Source organism: Eretmochelys imbricata, chromosome 1 (assembly GCF_965152235.1).
Source record: "Eretmochelys imbricata isolate rEreImb1 chromosome 1, rEreImb1.hap1, whole genome shotgun sequence".
In the NCBI taxonomy this organism is placed as follows: Eukaryota; Metazoa; Chordata; order Testudines; family Cheloniidae; genus Eretmochelys; species Eretmochelys imbricata.
In genome coordinates, this window is record NC_135572.1 from 102,778,285 (window position 1) to 102,802,185 (window position 23,901).

The following is a 23,901-nucleotide window of genomic DNA, read 5'->3' on the forward strand; positions in this document are numbered from 1 at the left end:
TTCCCCTTGTTTTTTCCTATCCGCCCCCCCAAACATTCTTGTTAAACCCTGGATTTGTGCTGGAAATGGCCCACCTTGATTATCATACACATTGTAAGGAGAGTGGTCACTTTAGATAAGCTATTAACAGCAGGAGATTGAGGTGGGGGGAGGTATTTTTTCATGCTTTGTGTGTATAAAAGGATCTTCTACACTTTCCACAGTATGCATCCGATGAAGTGAGCTGTAGCTCACGAAAGCTTATGCTGAAATAAATTGGTTAGTCTCTAAGGTGCCACAAGTACTCCTTTTCTTTGTACAGCTCAAAAAACTTTGGCCACCCCTGTATAACAAGAGGCAAGGGAAGCCACTTGATATTAAACGTCTGGAGTCAAGTTGTTTCTCTTCAGCCTGACAAGGTGTAGTGCGTGCTTTCCTGGGTGAAAAGGTGCAGACTATTATAGTCCTCAAGTGTTTAATTGTTTCTATATGCCCTGGAATTTTAAAGAGAGTTTAGGATGTATTTGGTAGTAGCTTTTCCTCCATAATCAGGTTGGTATGGTAAACCTAGTATTCAAGTCAAAGAAAGAGTATGTAAGTAAAGTGCTGATCTCTTTTTGGTTTCATGTGAGCCTCTAATTACTCTCAAACGATTGAATTTGTACTGCATGTATGGTTATCACAATAAGAAGTAAGAGAGTGAGGTCATAGAGAGTGTGCCTGCTGTTATTTCTGTGCAGGTGCATTTGATAAATTAGTACTCTGGCTCGGATTACCTCACTCTGGGTTCTGAAAATGCTCTCTGCTGATTTTTCTGGGGAGGCATCTTTTATGTGGTGACCTGAAATTTAGTCCTCCTCAGCGTGCTAGTCATCTGTCTTTCCTTTGGTCTGTCTATCTGAGGAATTGGCTGTCTTGAGGATTATTTATGTATTTGTTTGTTTATAAACGTGAAAATTTCTGGAGGTCACTTGAGTACACCCCGGTTGAGCAGAAAAAGAAAACATTCAAAACCTCAGATCCAACGATCATTCCGGTTCTTTGAAATGTAAACTAAAAATTAAAATCAAGTCACTGCTCTAGCAACACAGCGCCATTTTTACTAATGTAGTCAAAAAGGTAGAAAGGAGTTACATTATATGACAAGATTCTGGAACTATTTGTAAAAGGAAAAAAAATGCATGAGTTAATTTGTGTAAGATTCTTATTTGTCACCACAATAAAAAGATTTTTTTTAAAATGTACCTTTTAAAACATTTCAAAATCACAGCAATACATATTTGAATCAACTCTTAACCTTGAAGAGTTCAAAATAGCTTTTGGTAAAATTTCCGTAAGGTACTTTTATTATGTCTACACAGCATTTTGGAGACAGCAGGTGTGACCCTCCCAGCCCAAGCTGAGAGAGTGGGCTAGCAGAGCTCATGCTAGTACTTTAAAAACAGCTCTATAGACAGTGCTTGGAAGTTGTGGCTCAGGCTCTGAAGCCTAGGGGTAGGGGGGTGGGAGGGTCTGTCTTCAACTTCAAAGTGCTGTCTATACAGCTATTTGTAGAGCACTAGTGTGAGCCCTGCTAGCTCAAGTCTGTCATCTTGAGCTGGGTTACTCACTCCTCCTGACTCCATAATGCTATATAGACATACCCTGAGTGATTTAGGAGACTGTGTCTCAAATTCAACAATGATTTTTCAAGGAGACTTAGTCTAAGTGCCTAAGGCACTTTTGAAAATGGGATTAGCTTTGATTCAGACTAGTGCTTTCTCTGGTTAAATTCTAAATGTCTTGCACATCCTAATAATTTTTGCCATTAGCACCCTTTTCCTGACATTTAATGTAAATTCTCAATTGCATTGCATTATTCCTAGATATATACATTTGTAGCACCCTACAGTGTTATTGCATACAAAATACTACATTAGATGAACATTAAGGTTGTAAAGTCAAGCACTGAAAAATTAGGAAATGCCAGGATTAAGGTTGCCTGGCAATTATGTTTTATGAGTTTGTTTTTTTAAGAGTGGAAAAACTGGTCAAGTCGAGATTTCAAAATCAAATCCGTTAGGAGATCCCATCCATTATGATAGTCTTTTCTTACATGGTCACATACTATATTTCCAGAGGCCCCTGCCTCAGTCAGTACTCATGAGGTTATTGGGGAGAGCATCTGTTGGAGCATGGCTGGCTCCATTATCCCTTCTAACTTTATGGAGTCCCAGTATAGAGAGGACTGGTGAGGCTGGAAGAATATTGCAGAGGTTGCATTTCACCCTGCTGTGTCCTTCAAATCCAGATCTGCAGGTGCAGACTCACCTCCATTTAAGAAAGAGGATAGGTCATAGGAGCATTAATTCTTTACTTTCCTATTATTTGGAATTTGTACCAAAGTGTTCGAGTTATGCTACTAGTATCCCATGCTAGAAAGCTTTCCTGGGCCACTCTGTAAATTACTTTTCTAGATGATTTCATTTTAATCGCATCCACATCTGGTGTTCATACCACACATACCAAATGTTTTAAATTAGTTTGAAGAGTTAATTACATAAGGAAACATATACCATAGTTCAGCTATGTAAAGGTAGGGGCTATCATGTGATAAAATTGCCATGAATACTGACCAGAATATAATAATAAAGAAAATTAATGCCATTCCCACCAGCAACATGACATTATTTTGTTTTCAATAGTTTTTCTTTCTTACAAGTGTTTACACTTCAGCTGACATAGACCGACTTGGGCTTTATGTTTTTGTAGGAGCAGAACATTCTGTTAAATCTGTTAAATCTTGATGATGCTGTGACCCTAACAACTGTGTTTTCTTACAGGGAATTGTGAATGTGGCCAGTGCACTTGTTTCCCTCCAGGAGATAACAGAGTTCATGGTAAAACCTGTGAATGTGATGATCGACAGTGTGAAGATATGGATGGCAATGTCTGTGGGGGTATGTATTCATTTCAATAAGCAATAATTCTGTATGAATTTGTGGCTTTCCCTGTTTCCCCGGATTTTGTTACAAAAGAACATTAATGGAAACTATCCGCAGCAGTAGATTGTAGTACATCTATATCTTAAAAAGAAGAAACAACAACAATCCCACAAGCCTCTGAACTGAATATTTTAATTAAATATATCAAAATGTCTGTCTTTAACAGTGAGGCAGCTCACATGTGCCCAATAATATTTTACACAGTGCTGACGTTCTTACATAGATATCATCAAAATGTATCAGAAATCTGTGCAGATATTTAAAGGAAAACTATGGAGGAAATTATCTTATTTTCACTTTTTGACTTTGATTGAAGATTTACCAATGGTATCACATTTTCCTTTTTTGTATTTTTAAGTTAGCAATGCTCAGCAATGTGTGAAATGGCTTTAACAGCTGATATTCAATGACCATTGTGTTTTAGTATCATCTGGTACACCTACAGCAATCCCACCATATTCAATGGCCCCACGAGCTCTCACAAAGTAACCGGCATTAGATTGGGCTGATATTTAGACCAGGGACCTGATTCAAGAAGCAGTGCTCTTCTCCCAATCAATATTGACCCAATGGCCCAGCACAGCATTAAGAGCCATTTTCCCGAAGAAGGTATCTTTTAAATTAGACATGAAAAATAGTGTCTCTACTGATCACTTTTGGTCATTTCATAAATAAATTAAAGATCCAATAGCGTTCTTCATAAGAGTGAAAGTGTTAAATGCAGCTGATGGCAAGTACATTCTACCACCTGCCTACTTCACTTTCCCTGCATAAGCTGAACTCATCATGTGTGCCCCTAAATAGTTTTGTAATGTGTAGTGTTGTTGTGCATCATTAACAGTTCACACACATGCCCACCAAAGTTCCTTCAGTGGTGTATAAAGTGATCATTGGTGTACAGGAAGGGACTTGGGGATTTTTGGGGATGAAAGGTACTATAGATCATTATCATTAATAGAAAAGACTCAAATTATCAGCAACAGCAAGGAATCGGAATTTATTTCCTAAATCTTACAGAATCTAAGCACACTGCAGATTTCGTGCTATATCATAGCTACAGATACATTATTTATTCTTATGTCAGCTATATGGAAACTCTGTCATTGATTTATTTTTCTGTCATGGAGAATAGTATTATGCAGTTCTTCAAATTCATTTGAGAGAGAGAGACAATATTTTAAAAGAAATTGTGATAATGTTGCTCTAAAGGTTGCTATTCTATTTGACTGATTTTTCTGAAATGACTCTGGTTTTAATAGTGATTAGTATGAACACAGACACATTTTAGGACATAGCTTTCTTATTTTCATGCATAAAAATTATATACAAAAATGTATGGGGGTTGGGGGTGATAGAAAATATTGGTGTGAAGGTGCTGATCTACAGAAAGTAGTTATTTGACAAAATTGTAGTGAAAATCTGGTTGTCAGTAAAAATAAATAAATCAATTAAATAAAATAGCCTAAACAGGAGTTATTTAAATTAAGTAGCCACTCAATACAATATGCATCAAAAAGAAGTAATTTGAATGTCACCTGTTTGTGAAAGAAACAAGAAAGCAGCAGTTAAGAGAACGGAAAAGGTCAGTCTTATTGAATTCAATATATATATATCAAAAACAAAACTAAGCATCTTCTGATGATTAGAATACCCTGTCTATTCTTCATAATCAGCCAGTGTCTTGGTGATAATACTAAGTAAATTGAATGCCCTCAGAATTCATAGACAAACATTATCAATACTCCTCCTTACAGCTAACACAGCTACCATATTAACTTTTATCTTTGACTGGACAACTCTCTCATTAATTAATGGAGAACTCTCTCATTAATACTCATATGATGAAAGAAGAATAGTAATTGGACAGAGTCACCTGACCATTCTCGTTGTGCAAGGGATTACATTAAATCTGTACTATTATCCAAACAAATCCTCATTTTCCCTTTGGTCTAAACAGTTCTATGTAATGGGAGTGCCAAAGATTAATCCATTCATTAAATAATCCATGTTTTGACTTATTTTGACTTAAAGAAAAACAGGTAAGAATACAAAAGCTTATGAAAGTACAAACCCAATATAAAGTTGAATCCAAATCTTAGCTCAACTTTTCTGGTTTTATTTGAACTGGTAACTTAATCATTAACATTTTGTCCCCAAATGAATAAGATTTACTGTTACGGGTCACTGGGAGTGTACTGAGAAATGATACAACTACATTCGCACCCTCCAATACATTGTTTTGTAATTACAGAAATTTCTCTTCTCCGGACATGGGTGGCCAGACCAAGATCTAAAGAATAAGAAAATGTTATTTTCTGTCTAAAATAAGCTTTTTCTAGTTTCTGCTGCTCTTAATATAATTTTTATATCAGTGAAACAATCCAAGTGCCAAAAGCCTTCTCTGAATTCTCTGAACTGCTCTTAGCTGGGATTCTGTAGCAGCATTCAGTGCGTAGAGGATTGTCCTATAAGTTTATCTGAAAGTACTTGGTTAGAACCTTACCAACAAAATCAAGTGTAATGCATTTGTACTCTCCTTGAGCCTGGTTTCCTAGTCTGCAATAGTTCTGTTTTCCTTGTTAGCCACTATGTGAGTTCAAGTTTCAGAGTAACAGCCATGTTAGTCTGTATTCGCAAAAAGAAAAGGAGTACTTGTGGCACCTTAGAGACTAACCAATTTATTTGAGCATGAGCTTTCGTGAGCTACAGCTCACTTCATCGGATGAAGTTCAAGTTTCCTTTTTTAGACTTCACCAGCCACATTTAGCTCTTTCTGCTTATACTTCTTTATTTTTCTTTTATCTTATTCCTTCTCTGAGAATGAAGAGTCTCTGGGTCAAGTTTGATCATTTCTGGAATGAGAGACCTGACATGTCCTAGAAGGGGCAGAATAACACTTAATTTCAGCAGAGGGATCAGTAGGATTCTGGGAACCAGCAATACACCAGTGAAAGGCTGGAAGGAGATGGCAAAGTGGGGGTCTGCCACAGCTGTCTTATTGGCCATGACTTAATAGTAGGATTCAGAGTAGCAGCCGTGTTAGTCTGTATCCGCAAAAAGAAAAGGAGGACTTGTGGCACCTTAGAGACTAACCAATTTATTAGAGCATAAGCTTTCATGTGGTAAGTTACTATTGAAATCAAGGCCGTCCCTACCCATATGCAAAGCACAGAGCACCGTAGGGCACCAGGAAATGTGGGGCACCACATTTCCCGGTGCCTTGCACAGCTGCTCCAGCCCCTGCTCCAGCTCTTCCCCAGGCCCCCGCTCCTTTCCCGCCCCCACTCCCCTGAAGATTGCAGCCAGGCCCGACCCTGCACTCACCATGTGGTAAGTGGAGTGACCCGGCCCCAGCTTGCTCCACTCCCCTGGCTCCCAGCTGCATAGCCGGCAAGTGCTGAGGGGCGCTTTCCCCCCAAGCCTGGGAGCCAGGGGAGCAGAGCAGCCTGGAGCCCCAGGCCCCACCCCCGGCCACTGTGGGGGATGGGGGCTGGCCACTTCGTGTGGGAAGTGGAGTGACCCGGTCCCAGCCTGCTCCGCTCCCAGGCTTGGGGAGAGGGGGGAACCACGCCCCAGCACGCGGCTGGGAGCCAGGGGGGGTTAGCAGGTTGGGGCCGCATCACTCCACTTCCCGCAGGAAGTGGCCATCCCCCCGCGGAAGCTTGGGGCCCCACACAGCCCCCCGCAGGAGGGCTGCGTAGGGCACCAAAATAGCTAGGGACGGCCTTGATTGAAATTCAACATTTCCCTTGGTTTTGTCCTTCCCTCTTGCAGTGTGCTGGCTAATGGTTTACATGCAGTTCCTTCTGCTGTTTGGATTGTCAGACATGCTCAAGTGTCTGCTATCAGGGGTTCAAATGGTTGGGGGCTGTATTTCTGGAGCAGATGGACACGAGCTCTGTCACTACTTCCTGCTTTAAGGGCTTGTCTAAACATAAAACACTTTAACTATACTGGAACAGTTAGAGCAGAACAACACCCCTAGGCCAGATGCAGTTATGCTGGTATGAGTTTATGTCAGTATAGCTTAGTCCTGTGTGGGAAGAGACTAAACTATCCTAGCATAAGGCACCAATATAACTACATCCACACTAGGGGGCTGTACAGCTGTAACTATTGTGATTAAATAACAAACAAAATACCCTGTCTGAAATAATTATACTGGCACAACAACTGTGTGTAGACCAGACCTAAGTCTGTATGGTGACAACTAAATTCCTGGGTAGCCCTGGATTCATTAATCTTTTCCTTGTTCCCCTTGTATTTTCTTTACAGGCCCTCAGCCTGAGTGTTAATGAACCAGTGAAATATACCATATTATTTATATCCTAATTATAATCTAACTTTGACTGAAGAATTTATATTAATTTTTAAATAATATAAATTGGATATTAATGTATATTAATATTAGAATAATACATATTCATGGCATATTTTTAATAAGACATACAAATGTGTGTTTACCAGAATGGGCACTGTTTGAGTTCACCTACTCTGGTTTGATTTTATAGAAGAAATTCTCTGCAGAAACTCTATGCGCAGCCCCACGGCCCATTAGCTGATGAGCTCTGTTATTGCCCTCCCCCTTCAAAAGTTCAACCTTGTCTAGCATTTTTTTGGCCACATCATCTGGAGAGCCAAATATAAAGTAGTGCAGACACAGCTTGAGCTAGTGGAAAATGACCCTTTCCGGGAAACCAAATGCTTGCCAGGAGGAGGTGGCTTCTGGTGCCAATGAAGCCATAGGAGAACTTGTTTGGATAACTGTGAATGCGAGTGAACTCTTGGACAAGCTGGCTGTGTGGATTCAAAAAAATAAACAGTAGCCAAAATTAATTGATTTATTACTGTCTCCTTTATGAGATGTGGCAGAGAGGTGTCCATTACAGGCCCACCTATCTCTTTTTGTGAGCTGAGTTAATAGAATATTTAAAAGGGGGATTTAGAGGACCATGCTGTCTCTCTCCTCAGAGGCTGTAGTCACCCATTGCCTCAAAGGCAGAGATTCTTTAGCAATACAATAACTTATACGGGGAACTCTCTTGTGTTGCAAATGGTTTCCTTTTGTGCAAGTCACTTGTACAGACACAGCAGCTGCAGTCCAGGATTGTTTTTGGTTGACATCTAGATCAGGTGGCTGGAGTGGAGATTTTGAGTGACAACCATATGTCTTCACGGCAGAGTTAACTGGCATTATCTACACGTGAGTTACACCTCAACCACACGGTGAAATAATAATATTCAAGCTGTTGTGTCCATACTAGCACTGTACTCACTTGTATATGGGTATGTCTTTCCTGCGGAGTTAGCCTGGATGAGTGGTACCCTGGTCTGAATACCCAGTGAGCCTAATGTGGGTGTGAACAGCCACACTGAAATGCACTATCCAAATTACTGCATCCTCACTGCTGCTGCACTCCCTCATCGGTGTCGCTATGGCGTCTGGGGGCATATCCCAGGGGGTTTTGTGCTGCAGTAAGCAGAGACACTCTGATTCCTTTCCAGTGAATTGTGGGAAAACTTGTCAGTCCTTCTTGGCATATGGGAGGAATTGTGGGAAGACGCTGGAGGACTAGCAGTATTGTAGAGTGGGCATGTTACCAGTGAACACATTTTAGCCAACTTGAGTTTAAAGCATCAAAATGCTCTAGTTGAGGGACTGGACTGGAATTGAGTCAGAGTCAACACTTAAATTATGACTCAAGTTAACTTTGCAGTGAAGACAAGCCCACAGTCATGGTAAATAATGCAGTGTGTTTGCAAAGGAGTTACAGATCAGCTGGGACAGTGTTTTGAGACAAAGCATTTGGCTAAGAATTTGAGTCTGGCTGTTCTACTGGAGTCCTGGAAATCCTGTACTGCAGCTGTTCTGCTCTTGACCTCTAATATCACTGTTCAGTAATTTACATCCTTGTAAATAAAAGAGTGGAACTTAGTCTATCTTGTGTCTGTGCCAACCCATATCTCTGCCAGTCAGAGTCTCACCCGTCCTGACCATCAGTCACGGCAATATTGGTGCATTCTGAAGGAGGTGTTTAGAGTTGTGTAGCCAATCTATGGAGAAGGCTACAGAGCTCTCTGAGGAAAATAGTTGGAGTCTCATACCAACTCCCAAACATAATTTCTAGGAGTGATAGTGTGCTGACACCCTGAATCCCAAAGGTGTTGCTGGACAGGACAACCTCAACTTCATACCATAATTTATCAGTGGCAGGTGTATGCTAATATTGTTATATTATGTTTGTTCCTTAGGCAACACATGTTGCAGATGTTTGTCTTCATTTAAAGCCATGGGTTCACTCCCGCTCCCTCCTCTCCACTCACTTCCAACATTGGCTTCCCCCATTTCTGGTCCCGTGCCACTGATCACCTCTGAGGACTCCACAGATTTCTTTCACTACAAATGTTTCTTTACATTCACTGCTCCACTGCCTCCCATGTGAAGTACACTGAGACCAGGCTAACAAAGCAAATTGCTTATTTGTGATTTTAATTCCCTTCTTCAAACCTTTCCCCTTCCTGTGGTCTCCTCCCTCCCTTTTCAGGATCTCTCCAAATTCTTCAAGATCATCCCAGACCACTGTGGCCTCCCTCCTCCCCATTCTCAGCACCTTTTTCTTTATTCACCTGTCACTTAAAGAGAGAAAATGAGAACTCAGAGTAATCTCTCCATCTGTGCCTTTGTCCCCATCTCCTCCCACCTGCCAACCTTTTTGGTCCCTTCATCACTCACTCCCCCTCCTCTTTAATCTCCCCTATTCTAAGTACAAGAATGCTTTCATTTTCCTCATCCTCAAAAAGCCAACCCTTGACCCCAGCTGTCTCTACACTAGGTCCCTCTTCCCCTTCCCCTTTAAACTCATATAATGAGCCATTTCCAACTGATGCCCCTCCTCCTCCTTCATCCTCCAGACTGGCTTTCACCTCCTCCACTCCACTGAAACTGCTGCCCACAAAGTTTCAAGTAACTTCTTCCAGGTCACACCTCAGGGAACTTATTCCATTCATATCCTTCTTGCCCTCTCCACTGCCATTTATCACTTCACCCTCCTTGACATCATATCCTCCCTTGACACTTCGTTGGACTATTTTTTGGCTTGATTCTCTTACTATTTTTCTGATCTCTTTTGATGAATTCTATTCCCCAACAGTCCCACTCTAGGGGATCATATAGGGCCGTACCTTCAACCTCATTCTCTTCACCTGCGTCATGTCCCTAAGTGCCCTTATGCACTCACAAAATGTCAACCATCATCTTTGTGCTGGCAACTCACAAGCCAGTCTCTTTTCTCTTCGTTTGTTCCTCCTCTGTTTAATCTTGCATCTCCGTCAGTTTCACTGACAGTTGTTGCTGGGATGTCTTGCTGAGCTCCTTATCCCCTGGCTTTTCTTCTTCTCTCCATTGCTCTGTTGACCTAGGCAATACCATAACCTAGGCAATCACTCTCAGGGGACATGTGATAATGTGGAAAGAATAATCATAGCGCTCCAGCTGCAGAGAATGGAAAGCTAAACCCTGTGACTGAACAGAATCTGTTCAAGTGAGAGCTGAGTGCTTCTGAGCATGAGGAAGGGAGACTCAGATTGTCATTCACATTTCTCATTTCAGCAAGCATCTAATCCTGAAATATCAAAGTGATTTGAATAAACATTGTCACTAGTGTTCTCTGACCAGCACAGATTGATTAATAGCTTGCTTTCCAGACCAGCTGCCCATGTGTCGGTAGGTAGACATAAGGGGAAGGATGTGATAAATGAGGGTATACATAACTGAGACCCTATTACCATGTTTCTGCATGATTAAAATGAGACACTTAAAATTCAGCAGTCCATCATCACAGTACCAGGAATAGAGCCATGATGCGTTCATTCAGACAGAAGTTGTAATAGGACCTGTCATGGATTCCGCAGCGCTCTTTTAATAGATACAGACTCCCATTCTAGGCTCTATGCCCTGGCACAAAGGCGCAACATGCTGTTCCCAGAAGAGGATGGCTAATGACAACTTTCCTGATATATGTAAGCTGCATTCTAGGAGCAGTTCTCTAATGTTCAGGTCCTGTCTGAGGATGGAGGTATCCTGGATCATGACTGGCTCTCCAGTTGCAGCAGAACACTAGTGCTCTTCTGCCCCTATTACTTATTATATTTTTTTTTCAGCTCACGGATGCAGCATGATCAGCATTGGCTGGCCCACCTGGGTAGATTGATGATTATCCTGTACTTTATGCTATCTTTCAGGATTGGGGGCAAGCAGTGTTTATTAATAATAACAACAGTAAAGCAGTATATGATGAGACAGTAGTCCTAACTCCAGTATTGCCTCCTGTTCTTCATAAGGGACCAGGACTGGCTCCACTCAGAGCTTTGCTTACAGATGTCTCAGCAAATCAACTTCTGGAGGAAGCATCTAAAAGCCCTCCTGGCTTCTCTTTGTACTACCAATTGGTACAACTTGAGCTGTCTTGGACATCCTCACAAACTGGTCTAGGAAAAAACATGGTTGAGATCCCACTTCATCTGTGCCATTGGTGATGGCATGGGTCAGATGGAATAGACAACTCAAAGCAGTGCCTCTACACCTGAGAATTGAGCTGGACGCAATATATTGGCACTGTATTGCCAGCCCTCACCAAGGCTGTGTAGCCCCATAATGCTATTTGAGTGATGCTCAGTGGTCTGTACTTCAAATAGGGCATTGCCTATGGTAATGTGGTATTTAGCTTTGAGTCAAGTGAGACCATTGGCCTCCCATTTTGGAGTCAACCTTACCCTCAACTCCCAACCTAGTTCTTTGGTTACCCCAGCACTGGTAGCATCAACAACAATGGACCAACTCTTGGACTATCAAAAACAGCAGAATACATTGATAGGCCTGATCTTTTCAACCAACCAAATTGCTTTGATGGAGTCTCAGCTGTTTGCAGTGATCATGGCACATCAAAGTAGTGTTTTGACATGGAAGTTGGTAAGCACCAGCAGTGAAACAGATGCCGTGGGCATGTCATATCCTTTATTCTTATCTCATACTTTAGTCGGTTTCTCTGATGCAGCTAGAATTGGTCTCAGGGCTTATGTTTTGGTGTAGCCTGCGCTGGAGGAGGCAGTGCAGCCAGTGTCAAGAGATGGTCCAGCAATGCAGACTGTGCCTTGAAACTCTAGGAGGCTCCTGGGCACAAGGTTGACCACTCTGCAGTGCTAGTAAATCACACCGGGAACTCCTTGTATTTCATGAATAAATATGAGTTTAAACTGTGGATCCTCTCCCCCAAATAGTAACAAGAGATTTAAAAAAAACCCCAAAACTTAACAGTGGGTGTATGGAGACCTCCAGAACTCAAGTGTAACTATCCTGTGATGTTAAAGCTGCAGCATGAAGACAGCTCGCTCCTTCACTGATATTTGAAGGCTTGCATGGCTGCATGAATCTGAAGTTAATGTAGAAATTTGAGGAGCTGCTGTATGCCAAAGGATACCTTTTGGGGAAAAAGACAGAGGCTAGTATCATGAAAGCCAATGTGATGAGTAGTACCCCTTGTGTTCTCACTGCTCCACCAAGATAGCATTGTCCTTTCTCCCACCGCTAATGATTAACATGTGGCAATCTGAAAGCAGCTATAAATGGTGAAGTAAACTTCTTAAGAAAGAGAGCTTTCCACTTCAGGATCCTGTCGGGTATGTAGAAGGCAGAGAATGGCCCCATCAGCAAAATTATTGCACAAGTCCCATTAAAAAACAACAAAAAATCTTTCTAAACCAAACCAAAAGTTACAATACTTTTAATTGGATTTGTGCAGTAATTTTGCAGATGTGGTCATTATCTGCTTTCTTTAAACCACAGAGAGGGCATTGAGATCAGTGTGAATCACACACTCACTCACTTGTGCTTGCAGGAGTACAAGTATTTGCACCTCTAAAAATAATTTTCCAGTATGCGAGTCCTATTCAATGTATTGAATAGTCAGTTCTTCAATATATGAAATATTTTAAAGATTTAATCCATATTTTACAAAAGAAAACAAAGTGAAAGAGGCAAAATACCCTTGGAGAAACTTGGCCATGATGAGAAAATATAGAAAATCATATATTTTTACCCATATCCTTATGCAATCTAAACTATAGCAGTATATGGGAAAGTACAGATGGCTGCCATCCTTAGCCTTCTATGGTATTTAACACAAATCTCATTGTTACCCAACTTAAAATGGAAGCTAAAATGTTACAGGACTGCTTATTATTTATGGTTTACCAATATGTAGTGCTTTATATACATGTTAAATGTATATAGACAACCGATATTTGTGAAGGCGAGTGCAGAGATAGACATGCATACCCACCATCCCATGAAGCATGTAGGTATTGAGCATTTAATGTTTTACTCTTATTAGGATCCAAAATGAAGAAATAATCAATGAATGGTCTAGCAATTGTTACATCACTAGACTTCAAATATAGATCTGAGTATCTCCATGTCTGTGAATAAGAACAGCTCAAAAACATCAATTAATACAGTAGCTGGATATCACTGAAGTGCTGAGGAATTCCATTTTACCTGGTTTGTATCTCCTTTGTGTCTGCCTCCCATGCTACTTCAAGATTTATTATGTTAAGCTGCATCGTTGCCTTGGGAGCTGTGCCCAAATTAGCAGCATAAATGTGTTGGTATGTCCCTCCTTTTCCCACAGCCCCACACTCTGCCAGAATGATCCTCATTCTAGTTCCCCTCTGCCCAGCCCACCAACACAATCAGCCCTAACCCCCTTCCTTTTCATTGCCTCTGCCCTTATAATAGTTATGTTATAATCCTTGCTTACAATGTACAGAGTCCATCTTCAAAACACTGAAAATGTATTCCCTGCTATGCAAAGTCAGGGAATCCAATGTATTCCCTGCTATGCAAAGGCAGGGAAGTCTCGAAATGTGAATATATTCAGTATAATGTACTAAGCTTTCAGCTTTGTATCATTTCTTGCTTCTTTGCATATTTTCCATTTCTTTTGTCCTTTGTCATCATCTATCTGCTTTCAGGTTTTCCCATTTGTTGCTTCCTTTCCCTTTCTGGCTTGTGCTCTCAGTTTTCTATTCAACTGTCTGTCTCTCTCTGTTCCCCCTCCACCCTGAACAAATCAAGCTTCCCAGTCTTGCGTCTCCCTTGTTTTCACACATATTCTGGTGTATTTCCCTCACTCGCCTGTCCTCTTTTATTGACCGGCCCTCATTTTCCATCCGTTCATTGTCCCCGTTTCCTCCCTATTTTGTTTCCCTGTTCCCTATTCTCCAGCCTTTTATCCTTTCTTCTGTCCCTCTCTTTTTCTTCCCCAGTATCCTTTGTACTGCTGTTTAATCAGCCACCTCCGATATATATATCCCGAGGGATCGCTAGTGGATTCCTATTCTCCCTCGCACCCTCTTCTGCATGCCATCTGCCCTTAGGACGCCTTGCCTTAACTCCTGCAGTCAGGCCCAGCCACGCCTGTGAAAGGAATCCATTGTGACACCTCGCCATTTGCTCCTCATCTTTGTGATAAGAAGACAGTGTGAGGTGTCATGCAGTAGCACAAGCAGCAGCTGTCAGACTTCGCACTTGGATGCCTGTCACTGGTACTGATGGGGCTAGTGTGAGTTAACAGCTGGGGCTAGGACTGAGGACAAGACTATGCCCATTGCTCTCCTCAGGGGAGGGATTTTCAAAAGTTTGGAAAGAGACCAAAACTATTCCCAAGGCCTGTCCCCAAACTCCAGATTTCTGGCCTCCCTCACCTACCTCCTCTCCCTGACCAGCTACCATCCTACTCACTCGCTCCTAAGCAGGCAATCACGTAGTTATCTGCCTCACCACCTTCTCAGTTCCTACTCTTCCCTTTAAGAACTGTGGAACATAGGTGCAACTGCCTGTGATGGGCCCTGCACGTTCCCTGCCAGCCTTATCTGTTGATTCAGATGACTCTGCCAAATGTCCACCCCTTTCTGCCAGCCACTTATTTTGTTAATGCTGTACTGTGCTGTGGAATATGGATCATCCCATCCCAGAGAGAGAGAGAGCTCTGTGGTATGCCCAATGTGCTAGCTGGTATGGTGGGACAGGAGCCACAGGAAGCGGAGGAGGGCAAGGGCTCTTGCAAGGGAGAAGAGCTGGGGATAGGGAATTGAGAGGCCAGAGCCCAGCCATTCTTTACATTACCGGGCCACCTTGCTTAGCACAAGGCCAGGATAGCTGAAGACGATAATACTTCCTGTCTCGTAGGCCTGCTGTACCAGTACATTCTGACCCAGAATGAGCCCTGCCTGGGGGTTCAATTAGGCAATTCCATGCCGAGCTGCCTCAGTGTTTTCCTCAGCTAGAAATGTAGGTAATTTCTCCTGTCTGTGTAACATGCTTGCTCCCCTGCTGTCATTACAGGCCACGGCCTCTGTTCTTGCGGTCGATGCGTTTGCGAGGATGGATGGTTTGGACAGTTGTGTCAACACCCAAGAAAGTGCAACATGACAGAAGATGAGAGCAAAAGCTTTTGTGAATCAGCCAATGGCATATTGTGCTCGGGAAAGGGTAAGCAATGCATTGGTAGCTGAGCTACCTTACATCACTCTTCTGGAAGATTAAAATGTATGGACGTGGGTTACTGTTGTTTAATAACACTTTCTTCCAAAGTCACCCATTGTTAGAGGGCTGGTATAACTGGCTTCATAATGCATCTAACCTCGTTATCACACCCACTGTGTCAAACGCTCCCTACGTGCACATGCATTCAGCTGTTTTGCTCTCCAGTGCCATTTGCTAACAGCATGGGATTTCACAGAGCTGTTTTTGTCTGCATCTGTCTTGGGCAGTTGGATCCTATGAACTAAATTATGCTAGTTGATTGAGTGCTGCTGAGTGGCAGGGGCTGCCCGCGGCACGGCGGTGCTAATAAAGGAAAGCAGAGTGCCTCAAGTAGCACTGTGGGGTCCATGTTGAGCAGCAGCACTTGCTATGCCTGTCCAAAAGCCATGCGAGGGGAAAGCAGGGCCTTGGCAATACCCACAATCTCCCTAAGACTTCTCCCCCCCCTTTAAAAACATTTTAAAACATATTATCTGCACTGTTGTGTTTTTTCACATCTCCAGCTGGAAGTCCTGGCTGCCTTCATATGAGTCCAGCTGTATAGGTTTGGCCTAGAGAGAGAAATAATTATTAGATGCTTCTGAAATATAACTAAACTAAGCTCTTTCGGGGTATTCTCTCCCAGGCTTGGAACAATTTAGTTCACTGGAAAGAGGATTTCTGGCTCGCTATGGTGTAAACCACCCACATAAAAATATCTCACACTCACACCTCCTCCCCGCCTCCCCAGCAGACCAATGTGGGAGACGAAACATGGGTCCAAGCCTACATCCTGCCGCCTTTGATGCTGGGGCTAGCAAAGGGGGGGGCGGTAGGAGGCTGAACCAACCCCTGGCACAAGTTCCAGCAGCCACCACCAATTTATGCCAACTGGAATGGTCTCCTGGGGACGATGCTGCTGGCTCTGGAGTGCCGTACTTTCTGACCCCACCTGCTCCAGCCATGCCCCTGCTTCTTCCATAGCCTCCCCAGTGTGGACAAGGAGCAGCGGCAGCTGGGGTAAAGCTGGCTGCAGGGTTCCTCTGCATCAGGCAACTCCCTCGTTGCCTCTTTGTGGGAGTTTTAACTTGGTGCAAAAGGAATGTAACCAGGGCTAAAGAGCTGGCCCTCTCTCTTTAGGTAACGTAATGAGTCAGAATTCTGTTCTTGATTATTGTACCAGGCTCCCTTCACTGCTAGGGTGCCTCCTCCTGGCTGCTCTGAGGATTAGCTCCTCCCTTTTCTGTTGCTTGTTGGTGTACCCTGCTGCCCCATCTCTCTCTCTCTCTCTCTCTCTCTCTCTGCAACTCAGGGTGCACTCTCTTTGTGGCATGGCCCTCTGGCCAGCTCGCTGTGTGTTTTCCCCTTCCGGGAGTTATCAAAGTCTCTCCATCCAAAATGACAGTCTTCTCCCCCACTCTCCTGATGGTGCCACTTCCCCAGTGGCTGGTAGGGGAACCGGGGCCCACCTTCTACTCCGGGTTCCACCTCAGGGACTGTCCAATCATCAGCCAATGTCTGCAGCGTCTCAATTTGCTGCTGTTTCTTGGAGACCTTTCCTAGGCTTTCGATCCACCACCTTCTGGGTAAACCCTGCCTTTAGGGCTAGATCCCTGGAGGTATCTACTCTCCCCTGGGTTTCCTTTCTTCCCGCTCTACACCCAGAGAGTGGCTGCAGACTCCCTCACGGCAGTCCTGCTTTGTTACTGACTTCCTGGCTTTATACTAGCTGTGCCTGTTTCTTCTCAGAGGGGCTCCATCATCCCTCTGGGGTTACTTAGGCCACCTAATTCCCTTCAGTTGAGGCCTATTCATGTAATTGGCCCATTCCTAAGCTAGTGTGGGATGAACACCCCATCACAGTTATACTGTTTATTTTCCCATCAACAGGCCCAATACTACAGAAAATGAGGAAATTCCACCCACAGGCAAAATGTTGAAGAAGGAAATGACACAATTTCACCATTGTTTCGATCAAACAATGCTGTCTTTACCTTGAAACGTGTACAGGAGAGCAATGATCTTTGGGATTTACTCCATTTTAACCAAAGACTAAAATTCTTCTCTGCACAGATGTGGTCTCAGGGTAATTGTTATTATAAATAGTTAGAGGTGAACTGAAATGATTAAAACAAGCCAGCGAGCAATTTACGATCCTAAATAAGTATAAACAATTTTTTTGTAACTTTAAAGGCAAAATAATTGAACAGCTATTCCTCATTGTAAAGATGGCAGAAAGCTGTCATTCCCAAGCCCCATCTCCTGCTCTGAGAACTCCTTAGCCAGACCCCACAATCTGACCCTGCAGCTTGAACTTTTTAGTTTGAGGCCAGATCTTCACATCTGGCCAAGCTGCATTTGGCACAGAACCAGGGGGTGGAAAGACAAGATGGTATAAAGCTACCTTTGACCATCCTGATGCTGGGGCTGGTCAGGTATCTGTCTGGTCTCCCGTGTAAGTTGGAGCAGCCTGAAGGTAACTTATACGCAGTGGTCTATGGCTAAAATTTTCAAATCCGATTGCCTAAACTAAGGCTACTAAATTGCTATTTAGGAAACAAGGGTGAAATATCTTTTCAAAAGCGTTTTTGATTTAAGAGCACAACTCCCACTGACAACTTGAAGTATGTCTACACATAAAATTTATACCACTTTAGCTATACTGGCATAGTTAAAACAGGACAATCCTGCTAATGTGGATGTAGTCATATCTGTATAAATATGCTTATACTGGTGCAGCTTATTCTTTTATGGGATGGGGAATAACTAAACTGGTATTGCCAGTAAAACTGTGTCCACATTAGGGCTTTTGCTGGTATAACTATATCAGTAAAAATACAATCAAAATAAAGTCACCCCCTCCCCCCATGGAAACAATTCTACTAGTAGGTAAGGCTTGTGAGTGCAGACCAGGCGGTAGGCACTTCTGAAAATCTCCCCCTGCATGCCTAAACGTGAATTTGGGACCTTAACCTTAGGCATGCAGGTTTGTAAATATTGTCTGTAGTTAGAGTGAATGGCAGGGTCCAGAAGTCCTAATGTAAGGCCAAATGTTGAGCCAGTTCTCTGCATACCAGTGCTGCTGTTTGTGAAATAACTGGCTTGTCAATAGCCTATGCACTAGTGAGTACCTAGCTTCACAGCTACTAAATCTTCGCAGGAATTCTGGCCAACATTTTTCCAAAGTGACAACTGATTAGGGGAAGCCTCAGAGTTTGGATGTCAACTTGCGATACTAGTTTTCACAGGGTGACTGCTCAGTACTTTTTGAAAATGAGGCCCCTTTAACATACATCAAGCGTTACTAGTCACTTTTCAAAATCTTGGCTCGCCGCCTATAGTAAATATTCTTAACAGTGAAAACAGAAACACCCACCATGCTGCTGCTGCTTCAGAAATAGCTGGAGGGCAGCAGATGGTTGCTGTGACTATGCTGGACTCAGGTTAGTCAGTGAGACAAAAAGGATCTGGCCAGAATTACAGGAAAACTACCCTAACTAATTAGACTATTTTTAGTTAAAGTGAGGAGGCTCCCAAGGCAGGAAAGAGATTTTGTAAGATACTGATGCATTATGGAACCTCATTTATTTAAGGTTTCAGAGTAACAGCCGTGTTACTCTGTATTCGCAGAAAGAAAAGGAGGACTAGTGGCACTTTAGAGACTAACCAATTTATTTGAGCATAAGCATGAGCATGAGCATCCGATGAAGTGAGCTATAGCTCACGAAAGCTTATGCTCAAATAAATTGGTTAGTCTCTAAGGTGCCACTAGTATTCCTTTTCTTTCTGATTTATTTAAGTTCCTTTTACATGTTACATGTATTGTATTGTCTACAAAATACCTTTAATAAGTCTTGGTTAGCTGTGAGTTACAATACTCTGCTTTCTTCTTAATGTTTCTTGCTAAAATTCACATCCTGTTTGGCTCTTCTTGGCATCAACAGGTGTAGCTGTTGGTGCTTTCTAGTTGATTTGGAAATAGAAACACCTGGCTTAAATCAATCTCAAATACATAATGAAATATAAGCTTGGCCAGTACAGTAATCTTTAAATTATCTTACTGTATGTGCTTTCCTCCATTGCCTCTTTGTGCACTGAAATATTTTACCCTCGGCTAAAAGTTAATGTTTCCCTATTTGCATAGTTTAATAGGCAGCATGTTAATAAACCATAGAGAAATTCATGCTAAAGTCTCTGTTCCCAAGTATAAGTCCTTTATTTGTATATTACAGTATGTTATAGTTTAAGACAACTTATCGCTACGCTAACGCAGTAAATTAGCTCTGATCAACCTACAGTAATTCAGTGAATGTTACGTTTTTAAAGAGGGTCAGTACCTGTGCTACTTTGAAGTTTTTAATTAATAGGAATAGATTCAATTGATAAATAGTACAGGATTTGTTGTGGAGATTTTTCTGGGGAATGTTCAATTGATTTACGCAGCTCAAAATTTAAAGGAAAGTTTCCACTTTGAGTTTTGACTGTGGGCCTGAGCAAAAGCCCTCTGAACTTAACGGAAAGATGCAAATTTGACTGCAATGCGCTTTAGATCAGGCCCTGTATAGATTTCTGTGAATTAAATATCTTTGTCTAAGGTACATTGCACATTCTCTGGGGCTGGATCATCATGTGTTTCTCTGGTTTGTACAGCACTGAGCACATTGATGGCTCCCTACTGTAATAAAGGAAAGCCTCTTGAAATGTGGGAAAAGTGGGATTTTTAAAGTGTCCACGTGACTTAGGAGCATATCCTATTGAAAGTCAATGTACCATGTACTCCTAAGGCACTTAGTCTTTTTGAAAATCCAACCCGTAGTGATCCAGAACAAATGGAAAGAAAAGGTCAGAGAGCAGCAAGGTGCTATTTGTGTGCCTTAAACTGTATGGGCCATTTTTCATCTCAATGCAATTTTATTGACTTCAATAAGGTTGGACCAGGCATGATTTTGATTCATCTAGCCACAAAGCAGAACAGCTCCTGGGAAGAGTAGCCTTGATTGTGATGCTCTGGAACAAAAGCAAAACTTCTAAATGTGAGTCCTGAATAAATAAAAGAAGCAAAATCAAGGCATTACATAGAACACCACTTCATACTCAGGCTGACCTGTAAAGGATCATTTTATTCAATAAGCTTTTAGCTTGATGATCTTCTTTTAGACAGTAGCTTGTCAGATGGCAATTTTGCATGGGTCTGAGATGTTATATCCCAGCCTGAAAAGTGCTGGTGCCCTATGATTGCAAGTAATAATCTTTGTGATTTCAGGTTCCTGTCACTGTGGAAAGTGCATCTGTTCATCCCAGGAATGGTACATTTCAGGGGAATTTTGTGAATGTGACGACAGAGACTGTGACAAACATGATGGTCTCATTTGCACAGGTGCAGTACTGACTAATCCTTAATTGCTCTGAGAAGCAGACTGTGCATAAAGGCAAATTGAAGTTAGACAAAACCCAGCAAGTTCTCTTTGTTCATTGATGGAAAGGAGGAGCACTTTCCTATTAATAAAATCACTTTAGCTGTTAAGAGAGTGTTGCTTTGTGTTGTGATGAATAATCAATTTCACACTTTGCAAGGAAAATTGAAATCCAAAGCATGAATACCAATAATTAAATCACTTGTGAAATTCATCCAAAAAGTAAAATGCTTTTGTCTATCACCTGTTCCTGTACGGAAATGAACATGTATGAGAAGGTTGCGATTCAGTGGTTTCTGTTGCTATCACCATCTTTACTTCACTTTTTATGATGAATGTATGTAATGCATTTAGAAACCATTTAGTTTTAGAATCCTTGGTAATGCAGCAGGAGCAGGTGCTTATATTATGATGAGGGGAAGAGTCATGTTTTTTTCATAGACTTCCTTGGCATCAAGACAACTCTCACTGGGATGCTGAGATGCCTGACAGTCTTTTTTATGACATGTTGGATGCTGACTAAAGTCTTTTGCACCTATCTCAGGGTTTAGATGGCAGATGCAAAGGGAAATGGGTAGACTGCCAACACTTGCTTTTAACAGAGAAGGGAGAAAAATCTAGTGACAAGCAGGAACGTGTGATCTGTTTGATTAACTTGCTATGTGTTCCATGATGACAATCGTAGAGGACGATCTCTGCATCTTTCCATCTAGAAAAATCTTTGCTTAGCAATGTTCTTCTATTAGCCGGTGGATACAGAGATGGCAAAAGACAGAACTATGTGTCTGCTTAAACAAAGAATAGGAGGAAGGGTATCAGAGCATGAAAGATGGAGTCGGGAGTTTCAGGTTCTATTCACAAATCTGCAACTAATTACTTGGCTGACTAAATTTCCAAAAGCATTCACTGTGTTTGAGTGGCCAACTTGAGATGCCTGGGGCCTGATTTTCCACCACTCCACTTGAGTTTGTCACCCGCAAGTGATGGAGGGGTTTGAAAATATTGGTCTTAACCTCTCTGTGCCTCAGTTTTTCAATCTGAGACTATTTTTTGTCAAACACTCTGAGCTCCTCAGCTGAAAAAGGTGCTTTTCAATTTCAAAGGTTTATTCCTAATACTATTCTCTTTGCAACAGTTTAACTTCAGCTAAATAGTTCTAGTTTTTCCTTACATCTTGAAGTATAGTGGGAACACTAAGACAACATAGAAACAGCTTGGGTCCAAACCATGATGGCATAATTACAATAATTATTATTCTGCTGATGGCATTGCTGTAAAGATGCCATTAATTATTTGAAAATGTAGGGTTTTGGTGGCTGCTTAATCAAATGTAAAGTGCTCTCAACAAAAAAATATGTAAAGGGACAGTAAAAATGTTTTATTATGGCTCGTTTCTTCCTATAACAACACAGTTTAATGCAGTACATTTCAATTATGGTAATTATCTCCTGTTTGTTTTGTTCTAGGCAATGGTGTATGTAGCTGTGGAAACTGTGAATGCTGGGAAGGATGGAATGGGAATGCTTGTGAAATCTGGCTTGGCACAGAATACCCTTAATCATAACATGGAGCATCAAGGACTGAGGGGTTTGGTTTGGTTTTTTAGGCTGCTAGAACAATTAAATGCAAGGCAAACCACATAGAACCACCACCAGAAATATTCAAATAGACCAATGTAAGTTTCTGTGTTTCATAACAACCAACTGCAGGTCTACTCCTGCTCCTATTAAATTAATTTGCCACACTCACATTGACTTCAGTGGGAGTGAGACTGGCCTTAGAAGTCTTAAGGTTGAATTCCTGGTCCACTGAAGTGACACAAGAAAGCTTTATTGCATAGTTTAGCTTGTTGTCAAATCTCGACACCATTACGTAACGAAATGGCATTCATATAAAAGAGTAGAGCTGGCTGGATATTTGTCAAAAAAGGTATCTGATGCCATTTCTGGTATCTGCAAATACATTATTATTTGGCTGGGTTTTTTTCCTTCCAATTCTGATTATTTCCCTGCTCCACTAACAAGAGAAGCTGTAAATTGCTCCTCAAAACTAATTATTTTAACTTTTGTCAGAGATCTGCAGTTGTATAACGGAGATCCAAATACCTAAACAACCCCAGAGAGTAGGCCAATGACCCAAATTATAAAACCAGACCCCATTGCTAGAACAGAACAATTAAAAAAAATAAATAAATCTTGATTTCTGTGGTTACAATATCATTAAGCTGGTTATCTAGTCTTCATACTACACTCTCAAATACATAACTTGTAGGATAAGATTTTTTTTTAAAAAATCCAGATAAATGAGTTGCTATATTTAATAAATATCTTAACTTGTGTGTACTTTTACCATAGTGTTATGTATATACACTTACCTAGTCGTCTTAAAAAGAAAAGCACATGAAAATGTATTAGGTAACTTTTAGGATGCCAATTCTGTATGCTATTAGGACTCACTATTTCGGAACAGATTACACTGTCACACACGATATTCGCTGTATCTTATTACTTTTACAGAGGCTGGGAGTCCGACCGTCAACTGAATTAGAATATCAGGTACATTGTACTGCACACTGCTGTCAATGAAAGATGTTCCAATGGTGGAAACAAAATAATTGAATTGCAGTTTTCAAACAGTAAATACAAACAGTGCAGGGGTATGAACAAAATTTTTATTTCTTATCAATGGTGAAATGCTGCTCAGTGGGAAATTCACATTGAATTATGAAAGATGCACAACTATCTTGGGACTTCCCTAAGTTATTTACATTTGAATCTTTTTTCCCTCCTACGTGTAGGTTTGGCAGCCCTTTAATTCTTCAGAGCGAAAAAAGACGTACATTTTCTTTTCAAAAGTGATTGACATTTTGATTAAATCACAAAACAAATCAAACTTTGATATTGTTATGTTGTGATGTAGGTGTCAAGTTTCAGGCTTTTAGTTT

At 41.6% G+C, this 23,901-nt stretch overlaps 1 protein-coding gene across 1 annotated transcript in view; it reads left to right on the plus strand.

Annotated features, from left to right (window-relative positions):
- ITGBL1 (integrin subunit beta like 1) overlaps nt 1-22,515 on the plus strand; it is a 247,669-nt gene extending 225,154 nt beyond the window's left edge. Inside the window, exons 8-11 of the mRNA XM_077807054.1 lie at nt 2,802-2,918; nt 15,364-15,510; nt 20,807-20,920; nt 22,424-22,515. Coding sequence (XP_077663180.1) covers nt 2,802-2,918; nt 15,364-15,510; nt 20,807-20,920; nt 22,424-22,515 — 470 coding nt within the window. The remainder of the gene's footprint in view (nt 1-2,801; nt 2,919-15,363; nt 15,511-20,806; nt 20,921-22,423) is intronic.
- Nucleotides 22,516-23,901: the final 1,386 nt, after the last annotated feature.